This window comes from Dendrobium catenatum, unplaced genomic scaffold (genome assembly GCF_001605985.2).
Source record: "Dendrobium catenatum unplaced genomic scaffold, ASM160598v2 original_scaffold_125794, whole genome shotgun sequence".
NCBI lineage: Eukaryota > Viridiplantae > Streptophyta > Magnoliopsida > Asparagales > Orchidaceae > Dendrobium > Dendrobium catenatum.
Genome location: NW_021444229.1, coordinates 45,818 through 66,241, shown reverse-complemented (window position 1 = coordinate 66,241; position 20,424 = coordinate 45,818). Strand labels below are relative to the sequence as shown.

General features: G+C 32.6%; 1 protein-coding gene across 1 annotated transcript; it reads left to right on the top strand.

The window, feature by feature from the left end:
* The first annotated feature begins 13,766 nt into the window (after positions 1 to 13,766).
* LOC114578711 lies at positions 13,767 to 19,955 on the top strand. Its single transcript, XM_028692139.1, has 9 exons — positions 13,767 to 14,507; positions 14,674 to 15,106; positions 15,245 to 16,654; positions 16,811 to 16,956; positions 18,603 to 18,665; positions 18,762 to 19,002; positions 19,159 to 19,261; positions 19,757 to 19,823; positions 19,932 to 19,955. The coding sequence occupies exons 1-9, from the start codon at positions 13,767 to 13,769 to the stop codon at positions 19,953 to 19,955; spliced, it is 3,228 nt and encodes a 1,075-aa protein (XP_028547972.1).
* The last annotated feature ends 469 nt before the right edge of the window (positions 19,956 to 20,424 follow it).

Genomic DNA, 20,424 nt, shown 5'->3' with positions numbered 1-20,424 from the left:
TGTCATCCATATCCCATCCACCCGACATAAGTAAAATATTGCCTTAGGACATCTAGTTGCCTATGACCTAAACCAAAAATATCAAATTGGCTATCCTGCACTGTAGATAATTTTCCCATCTTCTTTACTGATGGTTATGTTTATGTTCTATTTTGATGAAGACAATAAGATGAGTAATAGAAGATCTTTAATTTTATGAGGAAGTGGGAGACCTTCCTGCTCCAACACTAGCTCCAGCACTAGTACCTTCTTTTGCACCAGCTCATGCAACACAAGGTGATCTCTACATTACCATGGTAAAAGGTTTTGCTAGCTTGAACATTACAATCATCTTGCATATTGATGAATGCAATCAGCATTGGACTTAGATACAATAGTAAAACAAAGTGCTTCTACAACACCACCAATAGGTATAGTGATAACATGAGGTAGATAAGGAGTGGTTCACTAAACACTTTATTATTCTTCACAAATATTTTCAGGCACCACCACCATCTGATTAGGGACCATCTCACTTCTAGTGTATATAATATGTTGTAGTCTGTGTTGGTATATTTCATTTAGTTGTTCTCTTTTTTTTTCTACTTGTGCTTTTTATTTGCATCAATGTTCCTTTTTTTGGTAATTTTAAAAGGGGGAGTAGATGCTTGGTTGAAAATCGTTCAAATTTTATTTAGTTCTGCGTACTTCTCCTATGTTTATATTTTTTGTTGCTTTCCTTTCTAATTTTAAATAAATAATAATAATAATAATTAAAAAATTAAAAAAAATGTGCTTTCCCCTATTTTTAAATTAATCTCTTAGTAAAGGGGAGATTATGAGAAACTATAATTAATCTTAGAAATTCAATCAAAAATATTTTTCATTATAAAAAAGGGGGAGATTGTTGCAATATATGATCCCAAGTTTATAATTTTGTTGATAAAAATATTAATAATTATTTTTTGACTTCTCCTAGCATTTGTATTGTATATCCATTTTTGTATGTGCTAACATTTTTGGTATATCATACACCATGCAAGAAGTTTCACAGCTCAAAATTGGGTAAAATAGAAAAATATTTTACAAGAGTCTATATTTTTAGATTTATTTATTTTTATATTTCGTAGTCAAAGTCCTATAAAAAGTGTATGATATCTTTGTGACCGTGCACACACATGTAGGAGAGTAAGAAAATTTAAGATCAAATTTTTCTAAACTAATCATATGATACGATCCATATCATATTATATGATCAAATATCCAGAAAAATATTTAAAATAACTAATTATATAATTGATATTTTTAAACTAATCATATTGTATGAACCAGATCATATTGTATAATCCGTTTAAATTGAAAACCGTAGTCGCCAATTAGATTTTGGTAATATTTTATTTTTTTTTAATTTTTAAATGATCATACTATACCATCCAAATCGTAATATATTATATTTAAAAACTTATCTAAATTAATCCATATGCTTAGTATATCAAATTAAGGGTTAATTAATATTAAAAAATAGTACAATATGATGTCATGATTGGCAGAGATAATTTTCAATCATCTCGATAGGTTATTGAAGAATAATCATTTGTTGGAATCTTTTCCTTCCTCCTATTATTGTAAAATTAAATTAAGCTATTCTGATCACTCGTCTCTTCTTCTTTACAATAATCAAATGGTTAATCTTATACATAGATTTCTTTTTTAAAAAAATTTAGTTTAATAAGCTTGAGTTCTAGGATTTGCTTATTAATATTTTTCCTATGCTTCTGTGGGAAGTCTTATTAATGATTTGTATTCTAGGCTACATAGACTTAAATGCAATATTAAGGATTAGCCTTGGGTTTCCTCTAAGTCTATTTATGACTCTATTGATGTTCTACAAAAGAAGCAATGTCTTTTATTGTGAAATATTTAATGCACTCCTTTTGACCAACAACTTAATAAACCTTTAAAACATGTGAACCATCTTCATAATCATAATATATCTTTACACACCTCTTAGCTTATGCAGTGGTCTAAATTAGCAAGATGGCTTTCTTGCTAAGATGAGGAATTGGGCTTTCTTTATTCTAAAATTCATTACAGACATAGTAGGAGAAGAATTAAGGATATATCCACTTTTGTGGGAGTAATCTTTTATTCATCATTTTAAAAGATTTTTCAGTTCTCCTAAATCTGTTCTTATTATTTCTAATTTTATTCATGTTGGTAGAATCGTCATTCTTGCTATCCTTCTCCCCGCTTATGGCTCCTATAACTATTGAGGAAATTAAGAAGGCTTTTTTCAGCTCCCACCCTCTTCTACCCTATGTCCTGATGGTTTTGCATTTAAATTCTTTTAGAATTCTTGGGAGATTGTGGGTTCTTTTTATATAAAGCAATTTTACATTATTTCTCTTTTTCTCACATCCTAAGGCTACTAAAGCATCTATTATTGCTCTTATTCCTAAAAGTATTCATGCCTCTTTGATTTTTGATTATAGGCCGATTTCATTATTTAATATTTTCTTATAAAATTGTGGCAAAATTTTTGGCTAATCATATGCTAAATATTATGTCTTTTATCATTCATGTTCATTAGGCTAGGTTTATTATAAAGAGGATACCCTTTGATAATATCTTTCTTGTATCGGAACTATACGTTAAGGGACTTTAATAGTAAGGCAAAAGATAAGTACTTCAATGCTAAGCTTGATATGCACGACTTTTAATACTATATTTAGAGATTTTTTTTATATATAGGTTGACTCAAAATGATTTTCCTAAGTTTTTATTTCTTAGATTAAGGGCTATGTTGAGGATATTTTTTCTCAGTTGCTCTTAATAGTGCTTTAGATAGTTTTGATAGCTCTTCTTCTAGTCTTTGTCAAGGTTGTCTTCTTTAACCATGTTTTTTTTGCACTATTATGGATGTCTAATCTAATTTATTAGATGATATGTCTAATGTTGTGAATTTTAAGAGTATGAATACTAGTGAGAAAAATATTTCTCACTTTCATTATGCAAATGATGTCTTTGTTTTTTGGAAAAACCTTTATTATTAATGTTGACAAGCTAAAGGATATTTTGGAGTATTTCTTTTATGGTTTTGGACCTTTTTTGAATCATAGCAAAAGTTTGGCTATTCTCTCCTAAGATACTCATGTGGCTGAGAATATTTGTCAAAATTTGAATATATCCATTGCTCAAAACACTGAAATATATGTGGTTGCCAATTTTTATTAAAAGTCTGACTTCCTTTGATTTTAAACCTCTACTTAATAAAATATTGAACTTCTTGCTGGTTGGAAAGCTAAGATCCTATATTTTGAAGGGAGACTTCAATTTCTCAATTACTATTTGTAATACTATCTCTTATTGGATTAGGGGTCTTATTCTTCCTAAATTTTGTTGCAAATTTATTAAAAAAAAATTCTCTAGTTTTTTATTTTATGGTAAAATGAATGCTAGGAAAATTCATATTATTTCTTGGAAAGATGTATGTTGGCCTAAGAGTTTGGGGGTGTGGGGATTCCCAATCCCAATTCTTTGTATTTTACATTCAGTTGTTTCTTATTTTTCGCATTTTAAATGGTAATTTCCTATTGTCTAGTTGGGTTAAGAGAACAAATTTATTTCTCTTTGGAGGCCTCAAAAAAAAGCTCATGCTTTCTGAAATTTATTTGTTATATTATAAGGTATAAGAAGGCAATATCTCTTCCATTACTTACCCTTATAGCTCCCTTTCCCTCTATTCGGATACTTGGTGTGGGGGTAGAGGCCTTCATGAGATGCTTGATTTTAATACTTGCTCTACTTTCAAATCTACTTCTGTGGAAGATTTGATTATATCTAGTTGCTAGAATTTTCCATGTTTTTTTGCTTTAGTTGCTTCTTTGGTTTTTGCTAATATTCTTACCTCTAATCAGACTGAATTATGTAAGTCTTGGGGCGGGGTGTCTCTTCCACCCTTTAATATGTTCCATGCTTCTTTTTATGATAGTTTAACTTAGGTAGAATGGTCCTCTTTTATTTGGCATATGAGGTTTGCTATGTGTTTTTCTTATTTTGCCTGGATGGCTCTGTTAAAAGGGTTAAAAATGATAGATATTTTTTACAAACGGAATTTGAATGTGTCTCTCATATGTGTTTAATATGCTAAAGCTGAGGAGAATCATAATCACCTCTTCCTTCAGTGTGACTATTTCATTATTTCTGATTTTGTATTGATTACAACACTTTATGCATACAACAACTGTTCTTCAAGTTTTTTATTTTATTTCGACATCTAATATGGAGAAAGGCTCAAAAATTTTAATTTTCTTATAACTTGCTGCATTTTATATTTCTTTTGGAGAGAAAGGAAAAAAAGAAGATTTACTGGTAATTTTACTTGTGTAGTAACTGTTGATCGGCTTATTAAGAATGTTATTCTAACTAAAATTCTTCTATGGAGATCATATCTTGATATTAAGCATTTGGCCATGTGAGGATTTACTTTGAAGATGTTGGTGTGGCTTTAGTTCTCTACTGGTGTCTTTACTTCTTTTTAGGATCTTTTTTGTATCTGGTCATGTGAGGATTTACTTTGGAGATGTTGAGCTAGCTTTGGTTCTCTCCTGGCATGTTTACTTCTTTTCAGGATCTTTCGGATCTTTGAAATCTTTTGCCTTCTTTTTGGAGTGGCTTTATATTACAGCTTGCAGCTTGAGCAGCTTTTTACTAGTTGGAGGCTGGGATAAGGGACTATGATGAATTGGTTTAAGTCAATTAACCTTGGATGGTCGGCCCAACAACCAGTTTTTAACTTTGGATGGTCGTTTCTTTCAACCATGGGACTTGTCCCTATATAACCAATTTTGTCTTTTGGATGGTTGGCTCGGCTAACATCATGAGTTATAGGTGGTCATTTTTATCCCTTCAAGGGTTTTGGGCAAGAGCAATTTTCTGAAGCCTTGGATGATTTTTCCATTCTAAGTCTCTTAGATTGGTTTTTCTTTTCACTTTTTTTTTTTGTGCTTGGTTATTAGGTTTTTATTTTTTAAGCTTGTTGCTTCTGTCACAAGAATTGTAAGTTTTTTCTTTTATTATTATTCTTATATTTTCTACTATATTTTCCCCATGTAATCTTTTCATTATCTAAAGGAAATGGGGATGATTGCCTCTAATTCGCCAACCCCCCCCCCCCCCCCTGCAAAAAAAAATTAAAAATAAAAACAAAATAAGTTTTATTGAAATCTTAATTATAATTAGAATCACTGTCCTTCAAAATGATAAAGCTAACAATATCATTATTCCAGTTTGAAACAACAAAAATGCTTTAGATGGTGTGAGAAGGATGTCTAGAGCTCTTACCGCCGGGAAAGGTGAAACAATAACATTATTCCAGTTTGAAACAACAAAAATGCTTTAGATGGTGTGAGAAGGATGTCTAGAGCTCTTACCGCCGGGAAAGGTGAAATATTATGCTGCGAAAATCCTATTTTTTGATAGTGTCTATGCATCAGGAATGAGAGTTGATGGTCCTCAGAATTTTCTATTGATGAAAATCCTGTAGCATCTCTATTATTTTGACAAATAGTTGATTTTCTCTTGTAGCTGCTTCATTAATTTGACTCAGAGTCTAATAACTTTTGACTAACTAGTTTTTATATGCATGTTTTTATCTTATTAATTTCCATAATGTTTTATTTTCTCTTGAAGATCCCTTGATATAAACTGTTACTTGTAATATATCTCAAGAGCTCTTACAACTTTCTTTTTTTTAATGCATGAAAAAAAGTTCAAACAAAAAAAACATAGTATAGTTTCGTTCCCTTTATTCTTGAAATGGAAAAGAACATCGTGAAATTTAGTGAAAAATTAGAACAAATGCACTCATTTTGGAATTAGTCACTTTAATTACCATTGCATAGCATCATTACTAAATACGTATAGCACATAAGTCTTATTTGGGACAGCTTTCTTCTTGCTTCTTAAAGCGGCTAGCTTTTTAATAAAAAATTAAAATGCTGTTTTAAGAAACATTAATAAAACAATTCCAATCCAAATCTTAATCTATATGATTTGAAAAAATCACCTTCTCCTCAAATAACAACCATTTAAAGTACTATAAAATAATAAAAAAAAATTATATGATTTCTTACGCAGAAGAACCAAATAAATATTTTATACAGCTTGAATATAATAAAAAACATAATCATTACTTAATATCTGATAGCTTCTACCCAAAAAAAAAAAATCTAACCGTTTGATAATTATTTTACGTCTGTAAGTAATTGTGTACGAGGTCTTCAGTACCATTTCCTACGATTTTTTTGTTCTATGATTTGCTTTAATATATATCAAAATTTGTACGTTATAGTAAGTAATTGTATTTTAATCTAACATATTGCAGCCACCCACTCATTTGCATTAGCTGAGGTTTGAAATCTATAAAGAGGAAGTAAATTAAGTAATATTTGTAAATTTAATAATTAGATTAAAATATTGGCTTGAGTATTGAAAAGACACATCCTGGTGGTCCAAGCAAGGCATCTCAGTCCTTAATAGAACAAAGAAGCACTGCTAGTATATATAGCTAGAGGCCTACAGACATATTATCATAGATGAAGAGAGACAGTGTTAATAGAAGCTATCTTTCTCTCTTACTTGTTTTCTTGTTTGCTTTCGGGCTCGTTTGTCACAGTAAAAAGAGAAAAAGTAGAAAGCCTAGACTGAGCCTATACTTGTCTTAGCCTGTGTTGCTTTGTAATAACACTTAATTGGAAAGCTTTTAGTCAGTCTGAGATTAAAGTGTGTTGTAGAGGGCAGGACTCTAAAACTATTAGCTTTTGACAAGTCATGCTCGAGAAACTAAAAATATTCAGCGACAGGGTTGAAACCCTTGGCTTACTTCATTCTCTAGGCCCTTTCTCCTATTGTCCCAGCACAGATTCAGCCAACTTCTGCATTAAAACAAAATCTACCCGATTTAGCTATCACTGATAGATTAAATAAACACTAGAAAAACTGTTTCAAACCTTCAGTCATCTATCCTCTTTGCAAATAGCAAAAAGAAATTATGTCAAGGTATCATAATCCATAAATATCTTATGCTTTGATGCTTGTTATTAATATAAATATCTGATTCTATTATTTTTTTTTTCATCTATGAAAATTAATATAATAATTTATGCTTGCTTTAATTAATTTTGAGTTAGGATAACCTGAAACAGTTATTTTAAGAAAAAAAAAGTAAAAATATCTACTTTCTTATAAATAATGATAATTTAGATATGTGGGAAAATTGAAGATCCGGGTAGAGAAAATAAATTTTAAGTTTCATTCTTTCAGATGTTTAGGATTTTAAATGACAGGATTCTTTTTCTATATGTTTGACATTACTCTAATAATAATAATGCATTAACTGGAGCCTCTTGTGTAAATTGTATCTTATAGAAGGTAATTTGTGTTGTAATCGTTCCTCGACTAATTAAAAGTGGATTATTTTAACCAAGGGGATCATAGTTTGGGACTTAGGTAATTTGCTAATCAGCATACACAGTTTGGGATCATTTTCTTAGTCAAGGTAGAATTAGAATCTCTTTTAAGGGTGGACAAATCAAATTTATCATGTACGTAAATAAATTAAAATTTAAAAAAAATGAAATGAATAATTAAATATTAAAAAATAATGGGGGCGGCAAATAATCATTCGATAATTGGATTGCAACGTGCCTAGAGTCAAGCAAACCAACAGAATAAAATCCAGACAGTTTTAAGGACGAGAAAAATTGATGAATAACATCAAGATTGGGTCTACGTAACCCAAATTTACCTACAAGAGTAAACTTGAAGGGAGAAGCAAGTTTGAGAACCTCTTCATCAGAAAGTAAAACCGCAGGAACCCCGTTAAAAGAAGATTGCGTAAGAGATGGAAGTTCATCACCTGATGCGACTTTTCCAGAGAGAACCTCTTTAAAGGATCTAGATCTAGAAGGAGATTTCGGTGTATCATCTTCCAGGTTGAAGAAACCTTTGTTTTTCTGCATCACCGGCTCAGAAGCTTTCCCCCATGAGGAGGAAGGAGCCGTAGCAGCCATCGAAAAAGGCCCAGAAGGGGCACGGCTCAGCACAGAGATCCAAAATAGAGCAGTCGATCGAAGAAAACGAGCTCTGATAGAGGGAGAAAAGGATCGGAGACGAAGAGAAGAGGGGAAAAGCTAAATCGCCAGAGCGGCTAGGGCACCAAAAAAAAAACTTGATATTAACTTTTGAAAAATGATTATTGAGCCTCTTAAGTTTCATTTAATTACAACATTAAATAATCTAATACGATAATGATGCAAGCTTATTATTTATTTATCTCTCCATATATTTTGCCTATAAACCTTGAATATACCAATCATATTTCTGACATCAATTTAAAAAATATTACAAAATTTTAATAGTACTTCATTTAGTAAAAAACTCCATATATTCTCCCTCATCATATATAACCATCATTTAGATACTTGCACTAACTTCATTACATTCTTCATGTCCTGATCTTTTTTTTTTGTAAGAATTGTAATAACTTGTTTTTAATCCAATAATTAAATGTGTTGTGAAGATAAGTCCAATTACATTAATTCAAACAACTATTTCAATTGATTGTTGATTATGATGTCAAAGAAGAATCTCCGATTGTACCGATAAGGATCTCTTTCCCTAATTTACGATTACATTTTTTTAATACTCATGTTCTCCATGCTTTAGGTTCCATTTTTGGTCGACCTTTACAAACTGACCAAGCTACTGCTAATCGGTCAAGACCCTTGGTGGTAAGCCATATCGGTACTTGATATCACTAAGAAACATCCGAAAGATATATGGATTGGTTCTGAAAAATGTGGGTATTTACAAAAAGTGGATTTTGAAAAAGTTCCCGATTTCTGCTTGCATTGTAAGATTCACGGACATGGGATTCATGATTGTTTTGTTGCTCATCCCCAACTGAAAAAGAACACTGAAGGAAAAAAAAAAGATATATGGATTGGTTCTGAAAAATGTGGGTATTTACAAAAAGTGGATTTTGAAAAAGTTCCCGATTTCTGCTTGCATTGTAAGATTCACGGACATGGGATTCATGATTGTTTTGTTGCTCATCCCCAACTGAAAAAGAACACTGAAGGAAAAAAATATTGAATGTCTCGGTTGGTGGAGATACTAATGTGCTGGACAGAAATGAGATCTTGATGGGTGGTGCTCTTAATCCTCCACTTTCAAAGCCTTATAACAAGGAAAATGACATTGAGTCTACTGCTTGTGACACTAATAATGGAGATCCGATTTTGAAGGAAAATATTGTGGAGGGTGATATGAATAATACTAGAGGAAGGGATGAGGAGAATGAAGTTATTAAGACTTCTAGTAATGCAGAGGAAATGGTAGGTGGGAAAACTGAGGAAGCTGGTTCCTCTATTTCAGTGAAAATACATTTGGGGAATGAAAACAGGGCATACGGTTCTTTAAATAACGGTAATAATGACTCTGGCACTATTCAAAGGGTAACTGGCAGTAAAGCTGATGGAAAGGGGTTTGACTTGAAGGAGTTAGAAGATAAAGTGGATGGGATGGAAGAAGGGGAAATCGAAATTGTTTTACCCGTGGACAATTTAAGTAATTTGAATGCTGACTCTGTGTCTGATCCCCATTTTAAGGGCAAGAAGGTGGAGGATGACTTCATAGTCCAATCCAAAAAAAAAAAGGTAAAAATAAAAAGGCTGCTTCTCCTGAATCCCCTAGGGCCACTAGAGCTTCTAATAAAGTTGTTAATGATTAAAGCTCTTATCTGGAACATCAGGGGGGTGGGTGCTTCTCCTTCTCAAGATCGGGTTAAGAATCTTTGTAGGATTAATGATATTCAATTATTGGTTTTACTTGAGCCTTTCGTTTCTGTTACTAAATTGGATTCTGTTCGTAGAATTTTGGGTTTTGATCATGCTTTTGCTAATTGCTCTAATAAGATCTGGATTTTTTGGAAACAGTTTATTACTTTTGACATTCTCATTGATCTGCCTCAAGTTATTCATGCTAATGTCACTATTAATCATATTTCTAGTTTTGTTTCTTTTGTGTATGCCTCCTGTACTAGAATGGGTAGAAAAATATTATGGGATCAACTCTCCTCTTTCGCTACCACTATTAATGCTCCCTGGTTGGTTGGTGGTGACTTTAATTATATTACTAATGGCTCTGAGAGAATTGGTGGTAAGCCACCGAATTTTATGGCGATGGAGGATTTTAATGATATGATTGTTAATTGTAATTTGCATAATATTGGCTTTTCGGGCAGTGGTTTCACCTGGAATAAAGGTACCATGTGGCAAAGGCTGGATCGTATCCTTTTTAATGATCAATGGATATCTACTTTTTCTTATACCCATACTGAACATTTAACCAGAACTCTTTCTGATCATTCTCCTCTTTTACTTAATGTTTTAAACAATACTAATAGCTCTTTTCAACCTTTCCGGTTTCAGAATATGTGGCTTTTGGATAATAGGTTTGAGGATATTGTTAAAAGCAATTGGGAAGCTCCTCTTTTTCCTGACAACAATGTGACTGGTATGTCTAGACTGTGGCTCAAGCTTAAGAGGCTTAAGCAACCTCTTAGATGGTGGAACAAGTGCATCTTTAAAAATGTCTTTACTAATATCAAGCTTGCTGAGAGTAATGTGGCCAATGCTGATTTGGACTATATGCATGATGCCTCCATTACCAATCTTTCTAATATGAATAATGCCAAGCATACTTTGTTTAATTTGCAGGAAAAAGAAGAAGCTTTTTGGAGACAAAAAGCTTCTGCAAAGTTTTTTGTTGATGGGGATAGGAATACTTCTTACTTTCATAATATTGCTAACCATAACAATACTAGTAGGATTATTCATAAGATTACGACTCCTGAGGGTGATGAGATTACTAATCCCGATTTGATTGCTTCCTCGGGTACCAAGTTCTTTGAAAAGATTTCAACAATAATTTTAGGCTGGATTTAAATACTGATTTCTATTTTATGCCTTCTATTGTTTCCAATGACGATAATGTTATGTTGACGAAAAATCCGAAGGAAGAGGAAATTCTGAATACTTTAAATAATATGAACTCTGATTCCGTGGCTGGTCCTGATGGCTTCACGAACAAGTTTTTTCAAAAATGCTGGTATATTATCAAACAGGACATTGTTGACGCTGTTGTTGAATTTTTTGAAGGTGTTATTATGCCTAAATTTTTTACTACCACGTCCATTGTTTTAATTCCTAAGACTAATGGTGCTAATTACTGGAATAATTTTCGGCCTATTAGTTTATGTACCTTCTTTAATAAGCTTATTGCTGCTACTGTTCTGCTGTAAGAAGAGATTTTTCCTATAAGAAAATGCCTAATTTATGTAAATAACTAAATAAAAATTTCAAATAATTAATAAATATTGAATTTAATATAACTAATATTAACAAATTTTATTACATTTAGTTGACCTAACTTAATTTTTTAAAAAATTGAAAATATATATTTTTTCAATTTCTAAACATGCAAAAATAATTTGAGGAGGTATCTAAATGCATTAGAAACAGTCTATTTTTTTTTTAGAATTTTTTAGATTAATTCATGTGATACAATGATCTTTTAACAGTGCAATATACTATGTAACCCTTCATTTTGATTAGATCCATCTACATTACCCACCGATGCTTAGCTTGGTTGGTGCGAGAGTACGGTTGGGAACCTCCCAATCCGTGCTCGATTCCCCTTGAGCGGCGGTGCCTCTTATGTAGGGTCCAATCAAGTGATGCCCAAGAGATTTCTGGGTTGGGTTCCTTTTCTAAGTCAGTCGAGGATTAGTCATGCAGCCAAGCATCCTTTCGGGGGTGGTAGTGGGTGGATACCCCATTCAAAAAAAAAAAAAGATCCATCTACATTAAAAGTCATGATTCACCACATGAATTAAATGGTGAGCTTAACCCAAGATTTAAGATTTGGCATGTGATTAGGGTATATTAATTGGCCATCATTATTATTGAGTGTTTAATAATAAGAACCAATAAACCCTAATTAAATCTCATTTGATGTACTAAAGATATAACTAGCATGGGGTTCATCATTCAATAAAAACTTCAATCTTCTGTAAAATTAAGTCTTTTAAACTATATTTTTATTTCATTTGACAAATTTATCTATACTTTTGTAAATTTATACGGCATAGAACTATTTCAAAATTATTTGGTTAAAATTAAATATTCCAATTTAATTAGATATTTAAGATGATAGAGATAGGCCTAGCCAAAAGTGTATGACTTTACTAGGAGTAGTCTTGGTCAAAACCATATGACCAAATAAGGATAGAAGTAGTCAAAAAATATGATTAGCTTAGGATAGTGTACCCATAAGAGAATTATTGCACTAGGTGCGAACTTGATTAGAAGGGATGGAACAATCCAAAAAGTTTACAAGTCAAAAAGAATAATTAAGAGGTGCATGGTAGTGTGATGGTACTATATTCAAAAGGGAAAGATCATAGTAGGTATGAATTTGACTAAAAGAGCATAAACAAACTCAAGGTTATTCTCAGTCATGAGAGAATGATTGAGGTTTAAACACATACTATAATCAAAATGATTTGATTGTTTGAGAAATAACTAATAAAAAAGTTGGCTAAGTCAAAAGCTAGCCTATATAATACTACTTATTAAAACTATTAAAGCTAGCTATCTTAAGATATGTAGTCCCAATTTGGCAAACCCACTAATAGTGGTAAGCTAGCTAGTATGCTTAGATAGTGTAGTGTAAGACTTCATTTGAGACGACATTCTTACTACTTTTTAAAGTAGCTTCTGGTACAAAAAAAATAATTTTTATATTAGAAAATTGCTTTAAGATGCAATAAAAAAGTTGTCTCAAATGAAGCCTAAGTCTTGATACATAATTTAAGCTTGACTATAGTTCACAAAATTAAAATCAAATTAATTAAATTAAGAGACAAGAGTTTTGTGCAACAAACATATAATCATAGACCAATATTTAAATACAAGTGTTTAGTTGAACATGCATAGGACCAATAAATATATTAGATGTAAAAAAAAAAAAAAAAACAAACTAGGCTAATCAAGGTAAACTTCATTGGAGTTAGAGACCACAAAAGTGTGTGTATTATGTTTGATTTAAATTTTGCTAAAATCAAAAGATATTTTATTTTGAATAGTTTGATTTTTCTCAAAAATATTTATAAAAATTTATGAAAAACTTTTAAAATGATTAAATATTAAAATTCAGAACATTAAAATACCTAGAAATACGTAAAATTTAAATTAATTTTTAAAATTTGAAGTTTTAACTTTATAAAATTCAAATTCAAGTGTGTCTAAGTTAAAAAACCGAACCAAATTTTTCCTTAATTAAGTAAATAATTAAAGGAATTAAGAGATTTATTTTAAAAAATTGCATAATTAACCAATTTGATATATGATTAAATTTTTTAATATTTCAAATATATTTAACCAAGTTAAAACACATTCTCAAATATATAGGGTGCTTTTGAGAATTATGTAATTTTTCATATTTAATATATACCCAATGAGTGAAATTATAAAAAGCAGCAATAAAAATTAAGCAAAAATTTCAAAATATTTAGAGATATGTAATATATGGATTAATAGTTAATTCATAAAATATTTGATATTTTTAATAATTACTGCAAATATTATATTATCTATGAAAATACCAAACAAAATTGGATATGTTCCTGACTGGCCTTCTGGCCTTTCGCGTCTCTTCTCCTCATGGAGAAGAGTTCGTCGCCGGCTGTTTGGGGTGCTCCGCCTTCATCGTTTGAGGCTCAAGCCAAAGGTTTACCTGGTTCTTCTGCTTCCGCTTCTACATCCCGGTCCTTCCGTGATGTTCTTGCGGGAGCTTCTGCTTCAACTCCTCCGGTAATCTCTTTTACCAAATCTACTATTAAAGGTGTTCCGACTCTTTTAATGTCGGAAGATGATATCTTGAAATTAGCTAGTCCGTATCAATTTACTCTGATTGGTAAGTTTTCTGTGAGGCGGCCTAATCTGGATGCTATTAGGAATTTTTTTGCTAAGCTTAAACTGTCCGGAAATTTTTCCATTGGGCTGCTTGATGCTAGACACGTCTCCATACAGTTGTCGAATGATCTTGATTACAGTCGTGTCTTTTCTAGGAGATCTTATTATATTCTTAACTGTCAAATGAGGTTATTAAAATGGACTCCTTTCTTTGATGTCAAAGAAGAATCTCTGATTGTACCGATAAGGATATCTTTTCCTAATTTACGATTACATTTTTTTAATACTCATGTTCTTCATGCTTTAGGTTCCATTTTTGGTCGACCTTTACAAACTGACCAAGCTACTGCTAATCGGTCAAGACCCTATGTGGCGAGGGTTCTTGTGGAAATTGATATCACTAAGAAACATCCGAAAGACATATGGATTGGTTCTGAAAATTGTGGGTATTTACAAAAAGTGAAAAAGTTCCTGATTTCTGCTTGCATTGTAAGATTCACGGTCATGCGATTCATGATTGTTTTGTTGCTTATCCCCAACTGAAAAAGAACACTGAAGGGAAAAAAATATTGAATGTCTCGGTTGGTGGAGATACTAATGTGCTGGACAGAAATGAGATCTTGATGGGTGGTGCTCTTAATCCTCCACTTCAAAGCCTTATAACAAGGAAAATGACACTGAGTCTACTGCTTGTGACACTAATAATGGAGATCCGATTTTGAAGGAAAATATTGTGGAGGGTGATATGAATAATACTAGAGGAAGGGATGAGGAGAATGAAGTTAATAAGACTTCTAGTAATGTAGAGGAAATGGTTGGTGGGAAAACTGAGGAAGCTGATTCCTCTATTTCGGTTAAAATACTTTTGGGGAATGAAAACAGGGCATGCGATTCTTTAAATAACGGTAATAATGACTTTGGCACTATTCAAAGGGAAACTGGCAGTAAAACTGACGGGAAGGGGTCTGACTTGAAGGAGTTGGAAGATAAAGTGGATGGGATGGAAGAAGGGGAAATCGAAATTGTTTTACCCGTGGACAATTTAAGTAATTTGAATGCTGACTCTGTGTCTGATTCCCATTATAAGGGCAAGAAGGTGGAGGATGACTTCATAGTCCAATAAAAAAAAAGGTAAAAATAAAAAGGCTGCTCCTCCTGAATCCCCTAGGGCCACTAGAGCTTCTAATAAAGTTGTTAATGATTAAAGCTCTTATCTGGAACATCAGAGGGGGTTGGTGCTTCTCCTTCTCAAGATCGGGTTAATAATCTTTGTAGGATTAATGATATTCAATTATTGGTTTTACTTGAGCCTTTCGTTTCTGTTACTAAATTGGATTCTGTTCGTAAAATTTTGGGTTTTCATCATGCTTTTGCTAATTGCTCTAATAAGATCTGGATTTTTTGGAAACAGTTTATTACTTTTGACATTCTCATTGATCTGCCTCAAGTTATTCATGCTAATGTCACTATTAATCATATCTCTAGTTTTGCTTCTTTTGTGTATGCCTCCTGTACTAGAATGGGTAGAAAAATATTATGGGATCAACTCTCCTCCTTCGCTACCACTATTAATGCTCCTTGGATGGTTGGTGGTGAATTTAATTGTATTACTAATGGCTCTGAGAGAATTGGTGGTAAGCCACCAAATTTTATGGCGATGGAGGATTTTAATGATATGATTGTTAATTGTAATTTGCATGATATTGGCTTTTCGGGCAGTGGTTTTACCTGGAATAAAGGTACCATGTGGCAAAGGCTGGATCGTATCCTTTTTAATGATCAATGGTTATCTACTTTTTCTTATACCCATACTGAACATTTAACCAGAACTCTTTCTGATCATTCTCCTCTTTTACTTAATGTTTTAAACAATACTAATAGCTCTTTTCAACCTTTCCGGTTTCAGAATATGTGGCTTTTGGATAATATGTTTGAGGATATTGTTAAAAGCAATTGGGAAGCTCCTCTTTTTCCTGACAACAATGTGACTGGTATGTCTAGACTGTGGCTCAAGCTTAAGAGGCTTAAGCAACCTCTTAGATGGTGGAACAAGTGCATCTTTAAAAATGTCTTTACTAATATCAAGCTTGCTGAGAGTAATGTGGCCAATGCTGATTTGGACTATATGCATGATGCCTCCATTACCAATCTTTCTAATATGAATAATGCCAAGCATACTTTGTTTAATTTGCAGGAAAAAGAAGAAGCTTTTTGGAGACAAAAAGCTTCTGCTAAGTTTTTTGTTGATGGGGATAGGAATACTTCTTACTTTCATAATATTGCTAACCATAACAATACTAGTAGGATTATTCATAAGATTACGACTCCTGAGGGTGATGAGATTACTAATCCCGATTTGATTGTTGATTCGGGTACCAAGTTTTTTGAAAAGATTTTCAACAATAATTTTAGGCCGGATTTAAAGACTGATTTCTATTTTATGCCTTCTATTATTTCCAATGACGATAATGTTATGTTGACCAAAACTCCGAATGAAGAGGAAATTCTGAATACTTTAAATAATATGAACTCTGATTCCGTGGCTGGTCCTGATGGCTTCACGAACAAGTTTTTTCAAAAATGCTGGTATATTATCAAACAGGACATTGTTGACGCTGTTGTTGAATTTTTTGAAGGTGTTATTATGCCTAAATTTTTTACTACCACGTCCATTGTTTTAATTACTAAGACTAATGGTGCTAATTACTGGAATAATTTTCGGCCTATTAGTTTATGTACCTTCTTTAATAAGCTTATTGCTGCTACTGTTCTTCCTAAAATTATTTCTTTAGAACAAACTGGTTTTGTCAAAGGTAGATCGATTTTTGACAATGTCTTACTTGCTCAAGAGCTTGTGAACGACCTTAATGCTAATATTTCTGGTGGTAATGTTATTTTTAAGATGGATATCATTAAGGCTTATGATAACTTGAATTGGGTTTTTCTTTACAAAATTCTTAATCTTTTTGGATTCAATGTGAGATTTTTGAATCTTATCAAGAACTGTATTGAGAATTGTCATTTTTCTATTATTATCAATGGTAAGTCCCATGGTTTTTTTAAGTCCTCTAATGGGATCAGACAGGGTGATCCCTTATCCCCGTCCTTGTTTATCATTGCTGTGGAATTTTTATCTCGGGGGATTAATAATATGTTTCGTTTTCATCTTAATTTATACTACAAAACGAATGGTGGTCTTCCTATTACCCACTTAAGCTTTGCTGATGATTTTATTTTTTTCTCCAATGGCTCTATGAAAATGTTGAATTTACTTTTTAGATTCTTGAAAAACTTTCAACAAGCTAGTGGCTTAATTTTAAATTCTTCTAAGTGCTCTTTTATTCCTGCTAAGTCTATTTCTGATAATCGTATTGCTAACATGGAAAGGAAGTTTGGTGTTAATAAGACCAGTTTTCCTATCAATTATCTTGGTGTCCCTCTGTTTAAAGGTAAGAAACTGTCTCACCTTTTTGTTGAGGTTTTTAAGATGATTCACAAGAAACTTTCTTCTTGGGCCTTTAATTTTTTGTCTTATGGTGGTAGAATTGTTTTGATTAAGAATGTTTTAAGCTCCATTCCGATTTACCTGATGCACACGTTAAGCCCTACTAAGCATATCTGTCACAAAATGGAAATTATTTTTAATAAGTTTCTTTGGGGCTCTAAAGATGGTAAGCATTCCATTATCTGGAGTTCTTGGAATAAATGTGTTGGTATTAAAGAGGAGGGAAGACTTGGTTTTCATTCCTTGTTTGATATGTCTAAGTCCTTTAATCATAAACTTTGGTTTTCTTTCAGATCTATGAAAAGTTTATGGGCTAAATTCATGCTGGCCAAATACTGCTCTGTCAATCATCCTTTGATGTGTTATTTTAAACCAGGGGATTCTTTCAACTAGAAAAGACTTTGTAATGTCAAATGGGGAGCTGAAGAATTCATCCAATGGGGTTTAGGTGTTGGGAACATTTATTTCTGGCAAGATAAGTGGTTGGATAATTTCTCTATTGATAATCTTTTAAATACTCAATCGACTTCTACTTTAAAAGTTAAGGATGTCTTTATTAATGGCACTTGGAATGTGAATTTGCTTGCTAATATGATTCCTAATACCATTATTACTTTAATTACTAAGATTTCCATTTTTGAGGAGAATGAGGACTGCATCTTATTTAGTAAGTCCACTGATGGCCAGTTTGATACTAGAGTTGTTTGGAACTCGATCAGACAGATGCTGCCCAACAACTATCTTTTCAAATATATTTGGAATTCTAATATCCCTTCTACTTACTCCTTTTTACTTTGGAGAATTCTTCACAACTTCTTACCTGTTGACTCTCTTTTGATTAAAAAAGGGTTGGTTATCGTTTCTAAATGCCAATGTTGTTACCATCTAGAAAACCTGAACCACGTTTTCATCAATGGCCCGATTGCTTTCAAAGTGTGGTTATACACTTTGACAATATTTTTAATGTTCTTAAAGGTACTCATTATGATTCGATGAATGCAATGCTTAGTGATTGGATGGTTCCTACTAAAGGCCGTATTAGAAATATCATTCCTGTCCTCATTTGGTTGTATTTATAGGATAGCTGTAATGCTTCCAAGCATGAGAATATTGGCATGAATTCCTTAAATATCATTGCTAAAGTAAAGAATAAGATTTTTCAACTTCATAGTGCCAATTTAATTAATGTCGGGTCCTTTAAGAATTGTATTAACACTGCTTTGCATTTGGGTTTGAAGTTACTGTTTGAGCCTATTATCAAAAAAGAGAAGTTAATTTTCTGGAAACGCCCTGCTCACAATTGTTTCAAACTCAATACGGATGGCTCTTTTAATAACTTGAACGCTGGTTGTGGTGGTATTATTCGTGATCATATGGGTATGGCTGTTATGGCTTATGCTGGGCCTTCCCCTGCTGATAACGCCTTGCAAGCTGAGATTGATAGCTTGCTGTATGGGATCCAGTTATGTATCTCTCTTGGTATTAATAACATTTGGGTGGAAGTGGATGCCTTGCTTTTAATTCAGTATATTAATGGCGTTTCCATGAATAACCCTAAATTTTTTTACAAAATCAGAGACATTAATCATTGTCTTTCTAGTTTTAATTTTTCTATATCTCATATTTTGCGTGAAGGTAATGTTGTGGCTGATGGCTCAACTAAGTTGGGGTGTGCCATGGATGATTTTGTTCTTTTTAATGATATTTCCCTTCCCAGGGAGATTAAAGGGCTTATCAGGTTGGACCGGATGGGGCTTCCTTATTTGAGGATCTAACCCTCTCTGCTGTGTTGGTTTCGGGTTGTTTTTGCTTGTTTGGTGCTTTAGGTTGTAACCTTATTTGTTGCGTTTGTTAATTATATGCCCTCCTATTTTTTTCTATTTTTCATCCTTTTGTCTTCGCTGTGATTTGGTTTCTGGTTGAATACCAGGAGCTGGTATTGCTATTTTCTGCGTTCTTCCTTATGCTGGATCGTTCTGTTACATATTGTTGGATAATATTGTTATTCCTGATGGAGCATTGCTCTTTCCTTCTTTGGGTATCTCTGCATATTAATACCATGTTAATTTTTGCTATTTTATATTTGGTGACTTGGTTTTTACTGGTGACTTCCTGGAAGGGGCATAACTCTTTTGAGGTTTTGTTTGCTGGCTTATATTTTTGGCTGGGGTAGGTTTGCTGTTGCGGCATTTGTCATCGGGTTAATTAGCATTAAAACCTGCCTATTTTTCAGGTTTTTGGAGCTCCGCGCTCGTTTTGTGCAGGGGACGTCTACTGTTGAGAGGGACATGCTGAATACGGTTAATTTTCCCTTTGCTTTTTGTTTCATAGAATGTTCCTAGGGTGCTCTGTACTTTTGAGTAGTAGGGAAATCACGCTCTTAGGTTTCTTTTTGATTTTATTTGTAGCTCTTCGGAGCAGTCGTGAGCTAGATTTCCCTTTAAGGACTGTGTAACTTTTTCCCGATCTAACGCGTAAGCCCGTAGGTGGGTTTTAACAAAAAAAAATGATTGTTGATTATGTATCATATCCCCCTTAATAATCTGAAGTACCTCCAATATAAAAAATATAAATTTCATGAGAATAATTAAAAGATGAAAATGTGAACTCTAGTGAGTGTCACCAACTCATTATAAATTTTGAAAGTTCTTTTTTAAGGACTTTGAAGCCTTCTTTTATATTAACACGTAGGCCGCTCCATGGGTTTCCAAAATAAAAAAAAACCAGCTCATTATAAATTAGTTCCTTGATTCAAACTTTGAACACTAATTAACTCACCAATTTTAAGTTGCAAAATTATTTAATCTAATATTATAGCATTAAGAGCATCAGATCTTTTATGAGAAACTTCAATAATAATCACATATCTTAATGTGAACTCAAACAAATATTTCACTTTCT